At 36.4% G+C, this 24797-nt stretch overlaps 1 protein-coding gene across 1 annotated transcript in view; it reads right to left on the bottom strand.

Moving 5' to 3' along the window:
• Positions 1-1065: 1065 nt before the first annotated feature.
• Positions 1066-24797, bottom strand: part of LOC111059868 (nucleoporin Nup43-like) — a 31447-nt gene continuing 7715 nt past the window's right edge. The window contains exons 3-7 of the mRNA XM_039426952.1: positions 21332-21465; positions 19847-19968; positions 4431-4579; positions 3515-3653; positions 1066-1542 (exon numbers count right to left, since the gene is read on the bottom strand). Of these exons, the coding sequence (XP_039282886.1) occupies positions 1229-1542; positions 3515-3653; positions 4431-4579; positions 19847-19968; positions 21332-21465 (858 nt within the window). The 3' untranslated portion in view covers positions 1066-1228. The remainder of the gene's footprint in view (positions 1543-3514; positions 3654-4430; positions 4580-19846; positions 19969-21331; positions 21466-24797) is intronic.

Here is a 24797-nt window from a genome sequence, read left to right on the forward strand (position 1 = left end):
TAAGAATAGCCTACATGTGTATTGTTCTGATATTCATCAGAACAATACCATTGTTTGAAAACCAGACAGCTCTGCGTAGTACAGTCCGTCCAAGAAGTATAACCTGAACGTCTTGTTTTTGAAGTGTCAGAGATTCGATGTGTCTGACTTTGTCGTTTCTGTACGGATGTAAAAGTGTCCGGTTTTGGCGCCTAACGCACACGCCAATTCGAGACTCTTTCAAAACAGTCTTTCCCTGTCGCTGGCGTACGGTGTCGATGGATGAGAAAGTCGCTGTCCACTCCTGTCAGGTTCTGGGTGTGTCGGAGGAATAAGGTGGCGCGTACCCGGTCCAATCATCTCTATACCGAAATAAGCTACCAAAAAATATACGTGCTTAGTGTGCCGCAATCTGTTATCCGTCCCAGTGTAAAAGAGTGAACAGGACCGAGTTCGAGGGAAAGAGTAACAGACGAAGTAGACGATGACGTAGTAATCAGTGGATTCTCAGTTAGCCAGTTCCAAACTTGGCCATTTCTGTCGACTGCTGTTGAAAAGAGGGGGAGTCAGTGAATTCTCAGTCAACAAATTCCGGTCGATGCAGAACCAGCCACTTCCACAGTCAGTCAATTCCGATCAGCGTAGTTAAGCTTCATATGGCAGATTGACATGGAGTCAACGAGTTCCGAGTTTGCCAATTCTATCGACCCAAAATTGATCACCTGACGCTAGTGTTCACGCACATCTCAAGAGTCTACTATTCAAACATCTGCCAGCTGGTAACAGGACAACTAAAGTTACTAGATGGTGGAATACAGAAATCATTGATATTACTTATTCAAATTAATAAAAAAATATAACAACTTGTAGTACCCTAAAAACTTTAAATATTTTAATAAAGGGTTGTTATATTGTTTTTATCAATTTGAATAAAGTAGCCCATACAAGTGAAGTGATGTTAATTATTAGAATTATTTATGGCACTGATTAGGGTGACCCGGGTTTCGGTTGCCGGGGTTGCACTGCAATTCAAACTGACTTTCAAGGATGAGTAGAAGGTACCGAAATGACTACTGATGCAAGCAGTACTATCCAAAACGATTCAAGTATATTTTAACAAATACGGTTCAGTAAGAAAACTGATCAAAATTATTACAGGTAATAAATACAGGCTGATGTGGTTGATAGTAAACATTTTCAAATGCCAGTTTAACCAAAAGACAACTTAAAGTTTCTAAGTGAACGCTTTTCATAGAATAAGATTTTTAATAACGTAAACAGCCTCGTTGTCACAGCCACAAACAAGACGTGTTCGGTTGAGGTCGAAGCTGTTGATTGGTTGACTGATGGCTGGCATCAGAGCGAACACTTCCATGCGGTTCTTGGCGACGTCTGGGTTGAGCCAGGGATTGTCCTCTATGCCGGCCAGCACCGACATGTCAGAGGCCGACCCCAGAGCCGAACTGCGGGCGACCGCGCTCGTGTTCCAGTGCCAGATCTCGCCATTGGTCGAGCACGTGAACAGATGCTCCGGCCGATCTGGATGGAACTGCAGTTCACTCACTGAAAACAATCAAAACATCAAGTTGATAGTTACAACCCTACAATTAGCCTTGGGACCGGTTTCTAGGACACTACCTACTTATTAAATCTAATTGACCATTAAACCTTTATACAATGTATAGGTTTAGTGGCTCATTAGATTCAATAAGTGTATTAGAAACCGGGCTTTAGTTGTATTATTATCGTGTGAATTTTCCCGATAATCCATCTAGGCATCAGTGTTAGGTTATACTATTTTCAAACGTTGAGAAATATAAACTGTACAAGTTATCCATATAATGTATAGTCATAAAGTTGGCTCAACCGATAAACAAATAGTTAAACCAAATATATAAACAATTATAGTTACACCATTCTTACTTGACGTTTATAGATACAACCCTTTTGAAGATACTGTACAACATTGACACTAAAAAATTAGTTTAATGTCCGGTTTCATCAAGCTCGGTCAAGAGATGGTCGAACCACAGTATACATACAGTATGGAAACTCGGCTAGTACCCTGGCGCAAAAATCCGCCATCTTGTTAGGAAGTTCCGCACTGTAATAGTATTAATGGGAGGTTCGGATCACTTTACTGATCCGGATCAATTGATCTCGTTCACTGCCGCGAGCCAATCAGAAGACCAGCATTGGAACTTCCCAAGGTTACGTGACGTGTCTAGTATTTGAGCCATATAAAAAGCATTGGTTGGATAGGCGTTTGATTGACAGTTTCCATTCTGTACCTATTCTGTGGTCGAACCGTGCATGCTTTATATAAGTGGACTGGAATTATCAATAAAAGCTATTTCCATAGAAATCATAATGGGTACGTTCTGGGAACACGGTAAGTGGTAAATTGTCTTAGTTCCACTTCTAGTTTCATGGTAGATTGTTCCATGTCACGTGACTAGTGCAACACTACTTGTTCCCATGGAACGCCACTTCAAAAGTTTTGAAATGGTAAATTATGAAATGCACCGTGGACACAGTGCGAGGCAGGATTTATTATTTACCAGTAACTGGTTTTCGGAACATTTACTGTCAAAATAATTGTTTCCATGGGCCACGGATTTTTTTACTGGTAAATTGTGACTGGAACAATTTACTACTGGGAACAATTTACCGTGTTCAATTTACTCGTTGTAAAGCGTAGGCGATTTGAACTTAAGACCGATCTCTTGACCGAGCTTGGTGAAACCAGGCATTACAGTATTAAACATTAGTTTTAAAAATACACAAAATAATAGTTATTCATAAAAATTCTATTAATTTTGTATTGTATTCATGCCTATTCATGAATGATTCATTTATCAATCAATAAACCGATCAAATACCACATTTGTAATTTGAAAAAGAAATTCATGGGATGAGGTTTCCCATACGGACAAACAAGAATGCAGAACCGATGAGATGATGGGTGTGAATTATATGAAATTCATGAGAGGTATCAAATTTTCATCATAATATAGTTTTTTAGTGAGAATTGATTAGTTTCTAACTATACAACAGTTCTTTGAAACCCCCACTTCTTTCTAAATTATACTGGAGATCATTAGTTGCAATATTGTTTGAATATGTTTACAGCTGTACTTTTCTGTAAAGTGAAAAGTTTTTAGCTCAAAAATCTCTAGTTTCATTCAAAATTTAGACTTTTTGAATAATTACTAAGTTACTGTTCTAGATTTTTTTCATTTTAGACTCTAATAGTACCGTACCTATTTCATTCAAAATTTACTCGTTTATCTGAGTATTGAAGAGCGTAAATTGTATTTTGAAAAGTGAAAGTGACATAACCAACATTTTGGTTTGGACAGTATAGTATAAATTGGAAATGGGACAGTCTTGGGCATGAGCCTGTTGTGCCTTTCCTCATATTAAGTAAGTATTCGTACACAATGTGATAAATAAATAAATGTGATAAATATTATGCGTAAATCTCAAAAGTTTATAAATGGAAAGATGATAATTTCTGTGCATTTGCGTTCACCTGATTGGGAATGCGCCGTTAGAACTGTGACCGGGAATGTGTTGTGTCTCAAATCCCACACTGTCAAGGCTCCATCTTCGCCACCAGCTAACACCAGATGTCGCTGGGTTGGGTGGTGGGTCACGCATGTCGCACCAATCTGAAATTTACAACAATTATCACAATATTCAAATTGAAGAAATTGACGCATCTTCTATCAAAACATTGTCGTAGAATATTCTATTACATGAAAATTGAAATACCCTATTTCAACTTCATTTCTATTATTCAAGTTTCCTAAATTATTAAAATAAAATGGTACATCGATTTTAATTTTTATGTAAATACAAGTAGTCCTTACCAAGAAAATTAATATTCTATTACTAATAATCATAGAAAATGTTGAGATAATCTAATATTGGATAATCTGGAATGTTTGAAAGCAAGCTTTAGGTTCCATGGTATGAAATGTTAAGGTTTCATGGTATATTGTGATAAACCCACAATAATTTTGTGGTTTTAACAAAATTATGCCTATTCAATTCTATTTTGAATTACTTAAATTCATGATTGAATTTACAGAATGTCCAAAGAGTCACGCATCATAGGGGTTAAACATTTTCAACTTATAATCAACACCTTTTACCTAATTTCTTCAATATGGAGAGTGGATTGGGCCCCACGATCACTAGACTAGAACCCGATGGCTACCTAGACCTGTGTTCTGTGTAAGCCTATACATTGAAAATTATAGACAAAATCCTCATTATTTGAGGATGCACATTTCATGTGTCGTTTAATTACATTTTGATTACAGTAAACATTTCATTTTTTATATGTTTCGAATAAAACGAAGTCATATTGAACAAATTTTGTTAAATATATTGCTAATAAGTTGATCTTTTAAAATAAGTGAAAACTATTGCCTACCGCCTACCTGGTCACCAGACAGCATGAATGTCGATTCAGGCTTGTCTTCATGCGATCGCAGATCCCAAACCTTCATGTGACCACGAAGATTGCCGGTTAGAAGTTCGTTATGCTTCAAGAAGCAAGTGCATCTAAGCGATGATGTATCAGCTTCATCTGCAAACCAAAATGGCAAATTATTCGTTTCTTAATTCATTATTTATTAACAAACTGCTACTGTACTTCCAAAAAGATTGTATTTCAATAGTTTTTATTTTTCAGGTTTATATATGTTTCTAATTACATGAAGGCCTCCTCAATGGCGAGTGAGGACACAGGAATAGGCAAATTAAAAAATAAGGGAAGAATAAAAATATTTAATAAAGTACAAAAGAACAGTATTGCTGAAAATATAATTAAACTCGATTAGTAAATAATCAGAAATAGTCAGAACAACCAAGTAAAAGGTAAAAATATTTCAAAATGTGAATTTTTTTATTATTTCCACTAAAACTAGTCACTAGGACTAACCATTAATTTTGTTCTCTTATTTCTTATCCTAAAATATTAATTTTTATTGCTAAAGTCTTCCAGTTAAGCCTACAGTTCTAATCTATAATTTCTCTACTTTAAATTTACTTTAATTCTCTACTTCGCTACACATTTATTTAATTCATACTTTTTTCAATTCAGTAGCACTACACTAACTCGAAGGGCTTTGTTCTCTTCAACTTCCTTGTGAGTTCGGTGCTGTCTAGTAGTTGGATGACTTCGGTGTTGTCGTGTTGATGAAGACGTGACTCATGATGGGCTGCCAATCGTCTTATTTCACTGGTCACATAGGGGATGTGCAGATCTCTGTGCAAATCGCTGTTCCTTATGTACCAGGGCGCATTCACCATGTTCCGCAGTAATTTGTTTTGGAATGTTTGAATCTGATTGATGTTAGATGTTCTAGAGCAGCCCCATAGCTGAATTCCATATAACCAGACAGGTTTTAGAATTTGTTTGTAAATCAATATTTTGTTGTCCAATGAGAGATGTGATTGTCGGCCCAACAGCCAATAGATTTTACTGTATTTGAGTCCCAGCTCGCTTCTTTTCATCTTGATATGCTCTTTCCATTTCAACTTGGCGTCAAGAGTCATTCCAAGTATTTTGCTGTGTTGCTGTGTGGTACTACATTCCCATTTATATTTATTCGAATCGGATCATTGATATTTTTGTTTGTGAAGTTGATATGAATGGACTTCATCTCATTCAATCGAATTCGCCAGTTTTTGGTCCAGTCACTGAATTTGTTGCTAGCATTCTGTAGTTTTGTGGCTGCTTGTTGTACTGCATCCAATTCAGGAAGATCGCTTGTGTACAGCACATAAAGAACTGGCCCAAGAACACTACCTTGTGGAACTCCAGCCCTTATTTCCTTCAATTCAGAGACGTCGTCACCTTGTTTTACTCTGAATAATCTATTGGTGATGTATGATTTTAAAAGTTTTACAAGTTGAGTGGGAAGAATTTTATGAAGTTTACTGATCATTCATCCATGCCACACTTTGTCAAATGCTTGTGCCACATCAAGGAAGATTGCTGAGCATATAGATTTTTTCTCTAATGAATTCTCTATCACATTGGTGATTCTATGTACTTGGTCCAGGGTTGAGTGCTTCTGCCTGAAATTAAATTGATGGACTGGTATCAGATTCCTGCTACTTATGATGGGAGCCAATCACTTCATTAGCAATTTATCAAAAAGCTTTGAAATTACAGGTAGAAAAGATATTGGGCGGTACGATTTTGCTTCTTGGGGACATTTCCCAGGCTTTTGCAACATAATGACTTCTGCCACCTTCCAAATTGTAGGAAAATGCTGTAATCGGAGTGATGCATTGAATAAATATGTTAGCATGACAATACCTTTCCTTGGAAGTTTCTTCAAGATTTCACTTGTAATCAGATCAAATACAGGTGCTTTTTTGGTATTCAGATTACATTTTATTCCTTCTTGAACCTCATTTATAGATATTAGAACAATATCTGTATCTAAATCATCTATTATATTTTCTTCAGGATCAATTTCAGATTGAATTTTATTTGGCTGAAAGATTTCTTCCAGATGATTAGCAAATATATCTGCTTTTTCTCTGTTGTTTCTTGCCCAAGTACCATCTGGTTTTCTAATTGGAGGGGATTGTAATATTGGTCGCTTAATTCTTTTTGTTGCTTTCCATAATGAATAATCTGTACTGGCATAGAGAAACCATAGCGTAAGTAGATATCCCATGGTATAGGGCGTTTATGTTGCAACTTTTACTGTTATCTTAAGCCGATTACTGTCCATTATTGTCGATTTTTACTGTTTTGTTGGAGTGAGAGTGTATGAACGGCACAGTATGAGAAACTACGAGCGTCACACAGCTTCACGGGAAAGAACTACGTTATCGGCTAGAGATAACAGCGACATAAACGTCCTATACCATGGGATATCTACTTACGCTATTGTTTCTCTATGGTACTGTCATCAGCTGTCGAATTTTGAAGGTAGTTATTAAAGGATTCCTCAGTTAGTTTCCTTATCTCTCTCCTCTGATGGTCAGTTCGCCTCTGATGGTCAGTGAGTGAACACGTGTGCAGTTCGGCTCCGTTGAAAAGCGTTATTTTGTAGGGTTATCTTGTTAAAATCGATTCGAGCTTTACATTAGTGCATTAAGTTTTTCACATAGTTTAATAAAATATTTTTAAAAGTCTGATTTTCATTTTAATTACGCAGTAATTACAATAAATAGTATTACATAACCTCCAATTAGTTTGAACACAGTTTGGTTTATCTATTGCAACATGGTGAAGAGCAACGGTAAGAAGCAGGAAACTCCCACACAAAAGGCAGGTAGGCGTGCAACGGTACATGTGTCAACGACCCCTCCCTGTCAAGACACAACGCAACTGGCCGACGAAATTCTACAGAGGATAAACAAGGAAGTAAACCAAGCTGTCGCAGAGGCTTTCTCCTTCTTCCAATCCGAATTGGATCGATTGCAGGGTGAGAATAATGAACTTCGGCAGAGGATGGCAGCAATTGAGAAGGAGACAGAATTAAAAATCGACGATCTTGAACAATATGGTCGCCGTACCTGCCTGCCTCCGATTCTTTGGAATTCCGGAGACCAAGGGGGAGTCCACCGACCAGATTGTTCAGCGAGTCTGCAAGGAGAAGCTGAACGTGGAGTTGAAGATCGACGACATTCATCGTTCGCATCGAGTGGGACCAATCCAGCAGCCAGGTCAGGACACGGGCAGAGCAGCCGGCAAGGAGCGTCATCGTCCCATCATCGTGAGGTTCGACGGCTACCGGACGAGGCAGAGGGTGTTCGCAGCCAAGCGGATGCTCAAGAACACTGGCATCACCGTGAGGGAGGACTTGACGAAACACCGACTGGCACTCTTGAACGCAGCAGCAAACAAGTACGGGATACGAAACACGTGGACAGTCGATGGCCGCATCAAGTACGCCGTCGGAGAGGGACCTGGACGACGCATCTACACCGCCGAGCGTCTTGCCGACCTCCAGTAAACACTTCACGGTGTTGGCACGTCATATCTTCCTACTAAAGGTGAGCTCTCATTATTTCAATTGTGCCTCTTCATGTAATCATCACTCTTCTCTCTTTTCATTTTTTCAGTCTTTTATTTTTTGTTGGACAATTGCCCTATAGATACCATTTTTACCAAATTAATTTTTGCTATTTGAACATATATAATACTGTTTTCATGGAAAAAATATAACTGGATTCTATGTTTACGAATCTTAAAATTAATTTTTGCTTTTTTGAACATATATAATACTGTTTTCATGGAAAAAATATAACTGGAATAAAGCTATATCAACTTAGTTATAGCAATTATTCATCTAGTATACTGAAACGTTTTTACTGATTGAATCATCCAATACTCAATCAGGAAACTAGTATTCAATTAGACATAACCGAATGATGTTTCCAGCTAATCCAATGTGTCACTTTTTATCTAACGATAGCATAGTACAAAAATAGAACCTTTTCCACTGCTGATAAAATTATGAAAATTGCTCCGAAACCTAAGTTCACTTTAATAATACATTTATAACCTATTTCGAATTGCTGAGTTTATATCGCTTCTTCCTCATCTCAGTTCATTGTCAATCCATGATTTATTAAATCCATTTCTGTTTATCAACAAAGCCTGAATCCAGTCTCCACATGTATATTACTAGTGTGTATAGTAAACTTACAGCAGGATTCAAGTTGACTTTTCGTGGAATTGACAACAATAACAGAAATAACAGTCATCGTAATAATGACGGTAAACTTATGATTGGCACTTCTATTGTGATTTTCACCATAGTCACATTCCAACCTTCTATTCGCGTATTCTATTTATATATTCGTTATTCTGTTTTCTTATATGCAGTATTACCTGTCTGTAACTTCTATTATTTCTTCTCTTCCTACCTCTTCTCATTCCGACCTCCCTCCAAATTAGCTCAATTCATGCTCAAAACTAGTTATACTGTATATTTTTTAATAATATAGACATGCTTACTTCATTTCTATACCAGATCATTAACACTGTACTCTATGCTATCTGTATCAATCCCTTCGCTCTCTCTTACTCACTCCCTCTCTATCAATCAATCAATCAATCAATCAATCTCTCTCTCTCCTTCGGTTTTTCTCATCCCTCCAATTTCATTTTCTTATTATCTACCTCATTTTATGCACCGGATATTTACTACTTTCTTCTAATATCTCTCTCTTCATCCACCTTTTTAGACAATAATCTTACATAATCTATGTGTTTTCTCACACAGCTTAGTCCTCTCTTCACATTCTTCTCTCTAACAACCGTCAACTGCAATTTGAAATCAATCTACTGATTCATATTTCTCGTTCTTATTTTCCATCTCTCTGTACACTCTCTTTTAATTGTCTATCCTCTTAATGATTTTTATATACTTTCTGTACTTTTTTCTGCTGTGTTTCTGCTGGAGTTTTCTTCCTGTTTTCAGACCTGGTTCCTGTGACTTCTCGCACGCGCTCTCTCTTGCCGCCGCCCTGGCCCTCTCTAGCTCCCCCACCTGCTCGCTCCCATCAGCATCTACCACTGCAAACTGCCCACCACATTGGATTATCTGCTGGACTCTGACATGAATAAAGGAATCTGAATCTGAATCTGAATCTCGCTCTACCTCCACTTGGACCCGATTCTTCCACTACCTACCGTACCGTACTCGCTCTATCTCCACTTGGACTAGATCTCCCACTACAAGTTCTTCCTCAATCTTCATCTTATTCACCATTAGGATTATTCATCACCGGAACTCCACACATCTACATCTTATTGTGTTTAGTGAATTTTTTGAACTAGTGCTATTAATAGTGAAGGGAGCCGAACTTCCAAGGCATACTGAATGCACTCGAATCAAGAGACTTTTTCATTTAGGTTAAGTTTTATCAGTTTCATCCCCATTTTCCCCGTCATGTGTCGTTCTGAGGTCGGTTCACGATTGGTCTGCTGCTTCCATGATGCCTCTCACTGACACGTCAGCTCGCTCGCCCTCAAGTAGGTATGATTATTTCAATAATAGTAATAATGACGCAGGTATGTTTCTAGCAAATAAGCTCCACTCTTTCAAAAAACTTTTCAAGGCTGCTCACCTTAACGTACAATCCCTCAGCTGCCACATTGATGAACTCAGAGCAATCTTCCGTTTTCAGGACTTCAATATAATCGGAATTTCCGAATCATTTTTGAAGCCTAGTATTCCATCAAATTTTGTTGCTTTGCCTGGATATAATCTTTTCCGGAATGATAGATTAAATAAAGCTTGTGGGGGTGTAGCAATTTATGTGAAAGATGGTATCAAAACAAAAGTTTTAATCACATCCAAACAAGAGTATTGTTCCAGACCAGAGTTTATGCTACTTGAATTATCCTTATCTAGTACTGATAAATTACTCGTTGGTATCTGTTATCGCCCACCAAAAATAGGTCATTTCACAGATTTCGAAAGTGCCTTGCTTTCTCTTATGCCTTGTTATAACCGTATACTAGTTATGGGGGATATGAACACCGACTTGAACATGACAAATCGGAACTTTGACTACTTTCAACTGACTACAATTTTCCAATGCCTAAACATGACTATTTTACCTCTCGATCCAACTCATCATACTAATGAATCAGACACACTCATTGACCTTCTCATTGTTAGTGATCCCAATGAGGTTGTTCAAGCAGGCCAAATCTCAGTCCCAGCTATTTCTAGACATGATTTGATCTACTGTGTACTTTCCCATAAGATACCCAAGCCAGAACAGAAAATTATCACTTATAGAGACTTCAAAAACTTTGATGAAGCCGCCTTCCTGACTGATGTGGCTCAGACTCCATGGCATCAGATTGAAGCATTACCCTCAGTTGATGACATGGTCAAGACTTTCGAGAATTGGACTTTGACTTTGTATGACAAACATGCACCTTATGTGACAAGGAGGATTAATAGAAAACGACGAGTACCGTGGATGACTGAAGACATACTCAAGATGATGGGACGTAGAGACAAAGCACATAGAAAATTTAAAAAGACATTTGACTTGGACAGTTTGATCGAGTATAGGAGCCTTAGAAATAGAGTTAAACAGGAATTACGGAACTCAAAGATTAGGTACTTGAATTCGTTTATGACAAACAACAGACAAGACTCTAAATCACTTTGGCAGGGAATAAAAGAATTCGGGCTTGGCAAACAGAAATCGAATCCACAAATTGACTTACCATTGAACAATATAAATGACCATTTCGTTTCACACTCTAACCAACGCGACGAAGTTGTCATTGCTAATCATATCGATGATCTTGAAGAGCAGGTTACAAACTTAGATTTACCAATTACTGATCAATTTCATTTCCATCCAATCTCAGAAGAAGACACTGTCAGAGCAATTCAACGTATTCATAGTAATGCTACGGGTGTTGACAAAATTCCTATTAAATTTATCAAGAAAATGTTATTTGCTGTTTTACCAACCATTACATACATTTTCAACAAGTCACTTGAAGAAGGCATTTTCCCTGAAAACTGGAAGTTTGCTCTGGTTCGCCCTCTAAATAAAGTTCCATCACCCAATAAAGTTGAGGATTTTAGACCAATCAGTATTTTACCTGCATTGTCCAAAGTGCTAGAAAGACTCATTCATGCTCAACTTGTAAAATTTCTAGACAACAATAGTAAGCTTCATAACTTTCAATCAGGCTTTAGAAAATTCCATTCAACTGAAACAGCTCTGCTTCGTGTCACTGATGATATAAGGTTAGCTATGGACCAAAGAAAATGCACCATCCTCACCCTATTTGATTTTTCTAAAGCATTTGATACTGTTGATCATACAGTCCTTCTGAATAAGTTGGCTATTCTTGGTTTCAGTCACAACTCGTTAGTTTGGTTTAAATCCTATCTATTGGGTAGGAAACAATGTGTATCTGTCGGTGACAAAAAGTCTACTTGGAAAAACGTTATGCATGGAGTACCACAAGGTTCAATTTTAGGCCCTCTCCTCTTCACTTTGTATGCTAATGACCTTTCTTCCATTATCAAATTCTCCAGTTTCCATACTTATGCAGACGACCTTCAAATCTATTTAAGCTGTCCCATAACAAAAATTAACGAAACAGTTGGAATAATGAATCAGGATATCAATTCGATAGTGGAATGGACAAAGAAAAATGGCCTTAAGCTTAATCCCATCAAAACACAGCCCATTATAATTGGATATTCTCGTCTTATAAACAATATTGACCTTGAATCGATTCACAAAATTAGTGTAGATGGTAATGACATTCCTTACTGTAGCTCAGTTAAAAATTTAGGCATTATTATGAATAATACTCTTGACTGGTCAGAACAAGTGAACAAAACTTGTAAAAAGGTATTCTCAGCCATGCATGCATTGAAGAAAATGCACGATATTCTCCCTAGAAACATTAAATTATTATTGGTTCAATCTCTCATCTTCCCACATTTAATGTATTGTAATTCTGTTCTTAACGATATGCAAGTCACTCTGAATGATAAACTACAGCGTTGCCAAAATTATTGTCTACGTTTCGTCTACTCTCTCCAACGCCATGATCATATCACCCCAGCCCACATTGCTAGTTCAACATTAAAGCTTCCCAATCAAAGGCTTTTTCGAATAGTCAAGCTTGTTAGAGATATCTTGAAATACGGTAATCCGAACTATTTTAAAGATGATTTCAAATTTGTCTCTGAAGGTAGGAGGATAGATGCTTCACATACTAGAACCGGAGAAAGTACTTTAAGGATACCCAATCATCGAACTACTATTTTCACAAAATCCTTCTTAGTCAGTGCCTGTCGTGCATGGAATGCACTTCCTGTTTCTATCAGGTCCATCGAGAGCCGGGCGAGCTTCATCCTGACTTTAAAAAAACATATTTTGGAACAAATGACTGAAACTGTCCGGCCCTAGAACGATCACATGACAACCATCCCCCACCCATCCCACAAATACAAACCTTTAAACCTGTTATAGAACGAATTACATATATATATATATATATATATATATATATATATATATATATATATATATATATATATATATAAACTCATGTTATTTCAATTTTTCACTGCATACTGCTGTATATTACTGAAAGTTGATTACCCTGATCTACTTTCAGACTACTTCATTTTATTAATCAATTATTTGATCTTATCTACCTATATAATTATTTTACTTTATCAATTTTCTGTTTTTTTCTCTTAAATATTCATATTGATTAAAACTTTCACAATATTTCCATTAATAAATAAATCCTTAGTTTAAATAATGAAATTAACGTTTTGGTAGAGAGTTAGTGGGGAGGATATTTTTAATATTCTTTCCGAAGAATGGACATTGATATGTCCAAAGCTCCGCCAATTTATGTAGATGCATAACAATATAATTATTATCCATAGTTATTATATTACAAATTGCTTTTTCATATCATATACAGTTCAATAATTATTTTCTTAGTCTATATCATGTAAATTCATCTATAATTTTGCTGTATTGTAAGCTATTGTATATAAGTGTATAAGACAGTATATATTGTAATCTACATAAATAAAGTACTCAATCAATCAATCCTCAATTGTTGTGCTTTGTTATTCAAGATATTCTTGTCAGCAGGATCACGAGTTTGTTGCCATCTTCTTCTTGCCCTTCGTTTTTCTAAAACAAGTTGCCGAATCTCCAGTTGTGAAGAAATTGTTATGAAGAAATTTAGAAGTTCTGGAGTTTTATTCAAATCTGTTAGCCAATAAGGTGTCCCTGTTGAATGGAATTCGCAGCCCAGCTCCTGGATAGCCTCTCTGAGTTCTTTTCCTTTGGTAGTTGTGAGTCTTGAACCCCAATCCTTATGCTTGGCATTAAAATCTCCACCCCCTATGAATCTATCTCCAAGCTGAAGAAGAATATTTGTATAGTCATTTTTCTTTAAATTGTGACGTGGTGGAAGATATGCAGCTCCAACAAGTATTTTCTGTTTGATGGACTCTATTCCAACTGTTAGCTGTATTTCATCACTTTGAATACTTGTGAGAAACTTTTGGAGATACGTAAATTGCAAGAGAAAGACATCCTTTGTGGAGTCGACTATGACGCTGAGTGGGGAGTCCTACATTGGTCCTCATATTGTGGATGGATTTGCACGTTACTTCGAGTCAGTTTATGAGGCTGATACACCTGTTGCATCTGATGAATGCGGGGGTGGTCCGGGGATGTCTGGCGGCCTGGGATTGAGTGTAGGCATTGGTCATGTTTCTTCTGATGAGATCCTATCTGCTATAGCGGGATTAAAATCTGGTTGCTCTGAAGGCCCTGATTTTGTTCCCACATTTATTGTTAAGGGTTGTGCAGCAGTTCTTCTTGAACCTTTAAAGTTTATTTTCAATCTATCTATAAAAACTTCTAAATTCCCTGAAAAATGGAAGATTGCTCGAATAACTCCGGTTTTTAAGTCAGGGAAAAGAACAGACATAAGGAATTACAGACCTATTTCTATTTTGAACTGTTTTTCCGAAATTTTTGAAAAAGTACTACATGCAATTATACTTGGACAGGTCAAGAGAGTTATTGCAGAGGAGCAGCATGGTTTCTTACCAGGGCGCTCCACTGTAACTAATCTAATGGTATTCAGCAATGAAGTGTCCACAGTGTTAGACGGTGGGGGAAGGGTTGATGCCATATATACAGATCTTTCTAAGGCATTTGATACAATAAATCACAGATTGTTAGTTAAGAAACTCAGAGTAATGGGTTTCTGTGATAACTTAGTCAAACTTCTGGAGAGTTACTTACATTTGAGATTGCAGTATGTTATGATACATAATCATAAATCTGATTCCTTTTATTGTTCATCTGGCGTGCCACAGGGCTCTAATCTTGGGCCACTACTTTTTCTATTATTCATTAACGATCTTCCTTCATTGTTAAAAATTCTTCTTGCCTCATGTACGCTGACGATGTTAAACTATTCAGAGAAATAAAGAATGTCAATGATTGCATTAACCTTCAGAGGGATGTTGATAGTTTATTAGTCTGGTGTGAAACTAATAAACTGAAAATAAATGTGGCCAAGTGCAAAGTTATTAGTTTCACTCGACAGTTGGCTCCTTTTAAAAATATATATAATATTGGTGGCACCCCTTTGGAAGAGATGAAAACTTTCAAAGATCTCGGTGTAGTGTTTACCAGTGATTTTACTTTTAATTGTCATGTGGACCTCATATGCAGTAGGGCTAATCAGCAGATGGGTTTCATCTTAAGGACATGCTCACCATTTAGTGATGTTGCCCCTCTCTTATTCTTATACAAGTCACTAGTTAGAAATCTCCTAGAATATGCCTCTGAGATCTGGAATCCATATTGCAATGGCCAAATTCTCATTCTGGAGCGTTTACAAAACAAATTTTTGAGATATATGTATTACAAGAAGTTTACTGTCTACTGTCCATTTGATATCCCAACTGATACGCTGAGGTGTATATTTGGAATTGAAACATTAAAATCAAGGAGGGATGTCAGATCCCTTATTTTCCTTTACAACTTACTTAACAATGAAATAGATTCTGCTTATTTACTTTCTAAACTTAATATCTACATATCATCCATAGCTCGTCGTTCTTCATTTTCTTTTCTTGTAACACGCTCCAGAACAGAGAGTCATTATAACTCTCCAATTAATAGAATCCAAAGGCTTTTCAATCTCTTTTCCGGGCGCCTAGACGTCTTTGGGCTCTCTCGTGGCAGATTCCGCAGCACTCTGAAGGGCTTAATTTAGGATAGATATTTGTAGCCAGGTTTCCGTATGACATTTTTCTTTCTCTCTTTTTTATGACTCTTTTTTTCTTCTCAGTGCCCACATGATTCTTTGTTATTTCTGTATTGCATGGTTTGTACCCATGTAAGATATTTTAAGGGCATATTTTCCCACCTCCCATATTTTATCTTGGAAAGTAGTTTTGGCAATAGATAGGATAAGATAGATTCAGGATAGATGGGAATCCTAGCTATAAGATAGGATTTTTTTTAATAAAAAACACATATTTCTCTTGTTAAGATGCTTTTTTTTGTTATATAATTTATTTTGTTCTTATTTTATTTTACTCTTGTTTTATTCTCAGCTTGATGTTTATTTTAAATCTAATTTTTTGAATGAAGAATGTTGTAATGTTTCAAGGAGACATATAAGGGTTTAACCTGTTGTCTCCATGTATGTATTTATGTAAATAAATAAATAAATAAATACTGAAGTCTTCATAGTGTTTAATACTCTCCTTCACTATTACAGCACTTCCACCTCTTGCTTGATTTTGAGGATGAATAGTTTCGTAAACATTATATCCATTGATTTTGAAGTGAGTCTCCTCAGTTGAATGGGTTTCAGAGATGAGGCAAACGTCTATATTCCGTGTCTTTAGAAATATTTCTATTTCTTGTTTTCTATTATTATTGATATTATTTATTCCATTGACATTCCAGGTAGCAATCCTAATATCTTGTTGGCTTGCAATATTCATTTTCTAGTTTTCTTCTCGTTAGTCTTACTCTTCCCTTCGAAGCTTTCAAGTCGTCCAGAAAGAATACAGTATTTAAACTGTTTAAAATTTCCTGCAAAACCTTATTAAAATCAATTGGTTGTTGTTGTTGTTGTTGCTTTGGTTGACTCTCCTGTTGTAGACTTGGAGTGGGTTTCGTTAATTGGGAATAGGATATTTCTCCAGTGTACTTTTTTGAAGTGATGTTTCTCTGTTGGATTGTATGTGGTACTTCGCTACTTCTTTCAACTATGTTGTCTTTTTCAGTTCTTCTTCTCTGAAGTTCTTTAGCGATGAGACAGCCTCTGTAGTTAGCTGGGTGAGCCTCAGCACAATTGAAACATTTGGCTGGGGTTTCTTTAGCCTTGGTACATGAAATGGTCCAGTGTTTTCCAGCACACTTCGCACACACAGGTTCATGTTGACAGTATGCCTGAGTATGACCAAACCGCCGACAACGTTTACACTGCGGAATCATTTTATTGCTTCTAATTGATTCAATTTTCACTTTCATATAGCAAATATGATTAATTTCATATATATATTTTTGTATATTCTGTATTTTTTAATGTTAACATGAACATTGGAAGTCTGGTAATGTGTTCTTTTCATCCTTCTTCACTTTTTTCATTTTGTTGATAGCACTGATTATTTGACCTCTATAGGCCTCTGCCTAGAAGATCGTTCTTTATGTCCTCTGGATCGCATGATGGATGAAGCTCTTTAGCCATGACGCGAATTGGACGAGTTTGTTTGTTTTCGTACGTGTGCCATTCATCTTTAGCTTCATTTAACATCTTAGTTAAATCTCAACTACACAAAAAGTGAAAGTAGCAAGTCAAGCTGAACAAGTAAAGTTATAAATTGAAACTCAAGTATGGAGTAGCAGAAAGGCATCGTTGAGTGGGAGGAGACTGTCTAGCTGGGCTAATGGCAGGCGTTCATGCCCTTGACCAATAGCAGTACTCGCCTACTAGTATAAATCCTGCTGCTCTTGTATTTAGTTTTAGTTTATCAGAGATTGACAATGGTGTAATAACCGAAACCGGTCTTTCTAATTATCAATAAATCAGTGGTTTTTTGACGATTTCTCAGTCTTTTTCATTCAATATGAATAATTACCACAATATCAACTTCTCAACTACACAAAAAGTCACGGATTTTCCTCTTCTTCTGTTTAGGGAGAATCCATGCAGTCTCTGATGCTACCATTTTCTCTTCTTCCTCCCAGTTCGGTGGTGAATAACTTTTATTGTTATTTCTAGAAGATGCTGGTTGCATTGTACTTGAAGCTGATGATTGTAGCTTCCGTGTCGTTGAAGATGCTGACGAAAACATCTGTTTCAGCTGATTGATCTCCGACCGTGCTTTCTCCAACTCCTTTTCCAGCTTATTCATTCTTCCTCTCTCTTCACTTTGTTGGCAAGTGACTTCTTTCCATGCGTTGTATAAAAACTGCTCCGTTGCAGTTTTTAGTTGGTTCGTTTTTAGAAACGATTCTGGGGAACTGTTGACGTTGACAGTCATTGACGCTAGTTCAACGCTCTTAGACGGTGTTAGTTGACTCGTCATAGTTGTGACGTCATCAGTTTGTTTCCTCCTCCTCTTCGAACTCTGGCAGCAGGAAGGTCGGCAATCTTCTGGGAGTCGACATTCCTCACATTCCTCAGTCGGATTATATGATAATTGAGCACTGAACTGTTTTTTCAGCGCAGGGCACTGAATTCGCGCACAACAATCAAAACACTGAACTCAGCACTTTAACTATTGCATACACTATTTCAACTACTCTCATTAAAAAATCTACGTCTGCTCGCTACGACTGCTCGAACGATACTGAAATGTGAAATGAAATCGGGTTAAGTATATCAAACTAGGTTTTGAGCAATGAATTCCTTATAGGGTAAGTTTCAACCAGTCTTAACAAAAAAAAAAATACTTTAGAATAAAAAATACAGGAATTAATTTCTAAAAGGAAGTTACAACTTGATTGAATAGAAATTGAGATTTGTCAAATAGAAAAAATACATTATCATTCAGTTAAATGAACTAGGTCTGTACATAAGGTAATGAATATGAAATCTAAAATTTCCGGTTGCCGGCCAGATGGCCGAGTTGACTAAGGCGTTGCACCCTTTAGTCTGCTAGTGCTACCTGGTCGCGGGTTCGAATCCCGCCGAATCCCATTGAATAGGCATGGACGTTTGATCATCCTATAATTCACCCTCGCACTTCCCATTACCCACGCACAATCAAAAAGCTCATATTGGCATCATCCGCAATGAAAAAATGATAACATTACAAGAACAGTTATTGTGAGTTTGATAATTTATTTGATTTCAATTCTCAATTGAAGAATAATAATAATCATAATTATCATCGTCATCGTGGATTAGGCTTTTCAAGCCTGTTCCGGCGACCATCTCTTCCTCGGTCTACCAATACTTCTTCTGCCTAATGGCTTGTGGAGCAGGCCATTCAATGGGAAACGGTCTTGTGGCATTCTAAGGGCATGATTTGAAGAATAATTAGAGACCAAAAGTACATGAATGTTGGTATTGATTCAAATATACATGGGGTATTTAATTCAAATGGTAATTCATACTTACTGATACCTTTTGTTATTGGGATTGAGGACGAAAAAAGAATAATGTTTTTAGAGCACAGTATAATGATTTGAATAGTAAAACTATGAATTAAATTTCCGAAGAACCAGCTGGACATCAGTTCAAGCAATGAGAGATATAATAAAACAAAGAAATATTGAAAATTAAGCATAGAACAATAATCATAGTTCACAGTACCTTGAGTCAATGTTGAAGGTCGATGGTTTTCGATGAGTTACCTGAATTATTCGCGTCCATGGCCATGGAAAGAAGACGCATAGTTCACGAGCACTGGACACTTTCACTGGTAACACTTGTCTTGAGGTGTAAACGAAAATAACGAGGTCTAACTAAATGAGGTTTTTTAACAAATAATAAAATACTGTGTAGCGACTTTGGGGGAGAGGTTTGAACAAAGCATTACAAGAGGTAGGGTGTGACCGAGTCCATCTATCAGAGGCGAGCAAGCGACTGTCCTAGGCCTAGCTTACCCCAGGCAAAGCTCTCACCCGGGCAGAGGTAAGCGACTAGAGACCTGGGAGTGATAGTACCGCGCAGGCGTACTACAAAGAATATTACGATGACTCAATTACAATAAGAATTACATTGTTGGCGGGCGTGTGGCGCTAAAATATGAAACTAATACAAAATAAGTAGTGAGCTATTAATCCAGTATGATTATTACTTAACACTTACCAATAACTCTAACAAGTCTCTCGCTGTGTAGTGACAATAAATTGATTCTACCATCTTCACCGATTGTAGCGACATCTTCTTCGAAAGTAGCAATACCAGTGCAAGAGCTGCGCTCTCCAGTTCTGCAAAATGAAACAAAAAATGTTTTTTTTTATATTGACACTAGCAAATTAATTTGAGCAATGAATAAGAAATGATTAAAGTGCTTGATTTCCAATTTAAATTTATAAACTATTATTAATTATTCCAAAAATGGAAAAATTAATTCAGTACATACTACAATAATAGACTTTATTAAATGCCTTTCCTATTATAAGAACTTTATACATTGGGAAAAATATAAGGATAAAACTCGATTAGTGAATAATCAGAACAACCAACCAAAAGGTAAAAATATTTCAAAATGTGAGATGAAATGAAATAAAGTATCTCAAACTAGGTTTTAAGCAATGAATTCCTTATAGGTGTAATATCTCGGGTAGATTTTTATTGATAACTGCTTTTACGAAGGGTGGTTTAAATAAGGCTAATTTTTTACTCTATGAAGGTTGGTTCAATTTAAACATTTCCTCTACGATTGATACATAACGTCTTTTTCTACCTGGCTACCTAGCCTAATACAAAAAAATATTGAAAGAAATTTTGAATGGTACAATAAAAACAAAAACCTATCGTTATGCTAATAAAGTTCGATCGCCCCTTATCATTTGAGTAAAATTAATTTTGGGACTCATCCATAATGAAGACGTTGAAGAAGTCCATTAACATGATGTTTTGGGTGATCCACACTTTACAAAAAATTTGGTGTCTGAACGCGCTCCGTATGCTTCAGCGGTTAAAAGAAGAGTGCACGGAAAGAATGTAATTTTTGTCTCAGGTCCGACTCTTCCTAGGCCTACACGTGGAAACAACTAGACTACGGCAGGGGGGAAGAAGAGCCGGAAAATGTTGATGGGACGAGTGGATGAAAACTATCTTTCCCAGGCTGGGATGCTAGCTAGTCAGTTCCTAACCCTGAGAAAGATCCTCACCTCGTCCATCAGTTAAAAAAATGCAAGCTTTCCGTAGCCTATGCTAGGCAGCCAGCAAATAAAATACTACGTTCTAATTTTCACTACTTTTATATATCTACTTTCAATTGCTTCCATTAAATAGGGTAAGACTATTCTTTACGAATTGAAGAATAGTCTGGTTTTGTAATGGGTTTACAATCCGAAATTTGATCCATGAGATGATTACATGTTATAAGGGAATTACTGTATCTTTTCTCCAATTTTTTGGAACAACAATTTTAATTTGGAAATTACATGAGTTAGATCTTGTTAATACAAGAACTTTACAGGAACAGGTAAAACTGTTAATATTACTGTAAAAATAACAGTTTTAATGGTCAATTACATTGTTATAAAATGAAGAAAAAATAAAAAATCATATTAAAAAATCAATTAATAGAGAGACCACGTGAGATTAGAAAAATGTACTTACTTAAAGTAATGACAATTATCCCATGTGATCACTTCTCTCAACTTGGCTTTGGCGGCTTGTGTTCTATCCAATATGTCAAAAAGCTGGACTCTCCCAAAAGACGATGATACAAGAAATTTATTGTTCGCCACAAACTGAAAGATATGAAATTGAAGAGGACTAATACATAAGAATAGACAAATATTAACATACATAGACAATGTAATTGAGGGAGAGGGGACTGAGGGGTGTTGCATGTATAGAAAATAATGTTGATGGAACTTGCAGTCAACCTCCTCCACCCACCCTCCTCACGGTTTTATCAGCTTTTTATCATACAACTTAATATTGTCACATTTTTTTCAATTATTACTACTGTTAAATTCACAATGTTGAGCTGAGCCAACAATTAATTAGTTAATATCATGATAGTATTAACTGTATTTATGTATATTTATATTTGAATTTACATGTTTTGTATATGGTACCTTGTCAAGCAGTCTCTTTGAGGTTCGTTTAGGGTAGCTTATTTATTCAATAAACGTTTTTCTATTCTATTCGATTACGATTGGCAAAATTTGAAAATGATTGACATACAACTAAGCTTTTGTAGGATACGACAGAGAAAAATACTTTTTAAAGATCAATAAAAACAAAATACTAATGTCGTTGGATTTTGGTCACATTGACGTTGGTACATGATAATCGTGCCATTCTTGTGAAAGTACCATATTCTTATTTGAAAAACGTATACCCCAGATTCTTGGGGGTGTAGGGGCTATTGCTCCTATTGTCCCCTCATTGTGGTACCTAACCGATTCTCATAAAAAAGATTGCATCACTCAAATAATTTTTTAGCACTGGACAAAAGAGCACTAGACTCAACTTCATTGGTCTACAAGTGTGAGCCGTAGCAAAGTAACAGTAAACAAATAGGCTAAAATAAAATTGTTACCAACCTTCAACTCTGTTACATCTCCTTCAAACTGCTGCTCATAAACAACCTGAGGATACGCATCGAGGTATTCTTCCTCCTGAATTTCGGATAACGGAGGATAAAACCATAAGGTCAGTTGATTTTCCTTAAAAATAGAGAGAGGAAAAATTTGTTAGATGTAGATAAAATCCTCTACTTGAATTTCATAAAATGCAGGATTACACTGAACATTGACTATAGTACAGTACAATTTAAAGAACATTTTATATGATCGATGCATAAACATCCCCCTGGGATGTGGTGCTCCAGAACCCTGGTGACTGGATTATTTGGGACTTTCATTCATTTCAATAATTTTCAACTTCTTTTTTCCTGAGACACAAAAACCATATCGCTCTCAGCAGCTGCAGCAGAAACAGGGAGGAATGAGAAGTCATCAAGAGTGGTACACTGATGATCTTGCCAGGCTGAAGGGACTTATGCTTGCTCTGAAGGATAGGTGTGAACATGGCTACGATGGCGAAAGGGAGAGATACCGACGTGCCAAATCCATTTATAAGAAGCACATCGAGCAGGCTAAGAAGCTGGCAACTGATACAAAGATTGAAAATGCACCAAATCGCTGTAAGGCGGCATGGGATGTGATAAACTCACATCGGTCCTTGCCAAGGAGACAGCTTGATTTTGTGAGCCCTGATGCATTCAACAATTTTTTTGTTGAGTCGGTGGACAGCATCGTGAATAATCTGCCCACAGTTGCTGGTGATCCAGTTGAGCTGCTAGCTGGGCGAGCTCCACCAGTGAATGCTCGTATCATTTTGTTTTAGATTTTAATTCTTTATTCTATTTTATAAGCCAAACATCGTTTAGAGGTTATTTTGAGGTTAGGTTTTCGAGATTTAAAAACAAACATAGATAGTTTACTTTGACTAAAATTATAACCTAATTAAAATCCTATCATTTATAAATCAATTATTATTATTGCAAGTAATATATTTTCTTAGATAGGAAGATGAGCTCAAATAGAACACCGAAGGTTATTAATAGAAATGTAAACATTGCGGGAGTACTTACGCGTTCCCAAAACCAAAATTCAAAAACGCCAAAACCAAAAACCCCAGTTCCTCAAACTACTTTAGCCGAAAAAGTTGCTCAACTACAAAGTAGCCACACTAATTTAAAAAACCAATTAGAAGTAACTCTAAAAACGTCTGAGGAAGAAAGGTTAGGGATGGTAGAAGAAATTAAATCTTTGGAACTGATTATAAAATTACAAGATGAAGACCATAAAAAAGAAATACTAAATCTAAAAAATCAATGTAGTCTAATGTCGGAGGAAATAAAGAAACTAAAATCTAAATTTGATAATACTAAATGTATGATAGAACCTCCGTCCAAATGCAAAAAAATAGAATCTAACCTAAATGATGGGAAATGCTCTGAAAATGGTCGAAATAAAACGTACAGTGAGGTTTTGAAGACAGCAACCAAAAAAATAGCTGAGGGAAATAAAGATAGGAAAGGGAGAGTTCTGCTACTGACGTCCAGTCATGGACGTGATTGCAGTGATCTCCTTGATAAAAGATTGAAAAATAAATTTGATGTCCAATGTTTTTTCAAGCCAAGTGCATCAATTAATGCAGTTGTAGAGTAGCTAGGGAACAAACTAAAGACTTTGATGAAAATGACTATCTAATTGTACTGGGTGGCTCAAATAATATAAATGAACCTAACTTGAATCATCTTCCTCAAGTAACAGAAAAAATCAAGGAAATTGTGCCACTCAGCAAAAAAACAAACTTAATAATAAGTACTATTCCTAATAGGTTTGATAGGCCAGAGTTAAATGAAGCAATCAATTCGACAAACAAATCAATCCATAATACAATCAACAGCCTAAAAAATAAGAATTCTAAACAACTGGGGATTTGTTTTCTAAATGAAAGGCTGAAAAGACATAACTTCACTAATCATGGGTTGCATCTAAATCGATCTGGCAAAGTAATATTTTGTAATAGATTGGCAGAGCTGATTGAAAGCCGTTTGCAATCCTCTGGTTTAAAAACAGTCAAAAAAACAAATAACGATTTTTTAGTAAATTGGCTCAAAACAGGGAAAGGGAAATAGCTACAAATGCTAGAGATAGAGTAGCACAAGATAGTAAGGTTTTTAGTATTTATCATCAAAATATTCAGTATCTTCGCAACAAAATTGACAGATTAGAAGTATTTCTTAAACAGGAGGATCCTGACATTGTTATTTTCACAGAGCATGGCTTAAAAATAAAGGAAATAAATCAAGTTAGGATTCCAGGCTATTCACTGAGATCAGAATTTTGTAGAATAGCTCATAGAAGTGGTGGTGTATGTATATTCAATAGCAATGCTAAACATACCCAAACTTATGAACTGGATTTTGTTAAGAGATTTTCTGTTGAGATGGATTTAGAGGTGACGGGACTAAGGTTAAAAATTGATGATCGATTTGAGGTAGCAGTGTTAGGTATCTATAGGTCACCAAATGGAGACTGGCAAAAATTTTGTGAGCTGC

Source organism: Nilaparvata lugens, chromosome 4 (genome assembly GCF_014356525.2).
Source record: "Nilaparvata lugens isolate BPH chromosome 4, ASM1435652v1, whole genome shotgun sequence".
Lineage (NCBI taxonomy): Eukaryota > Metazoa > Arthropoda > Insecta > Hemiptera > Delphacidae > Nilaparvata > Nilaparvata lugens.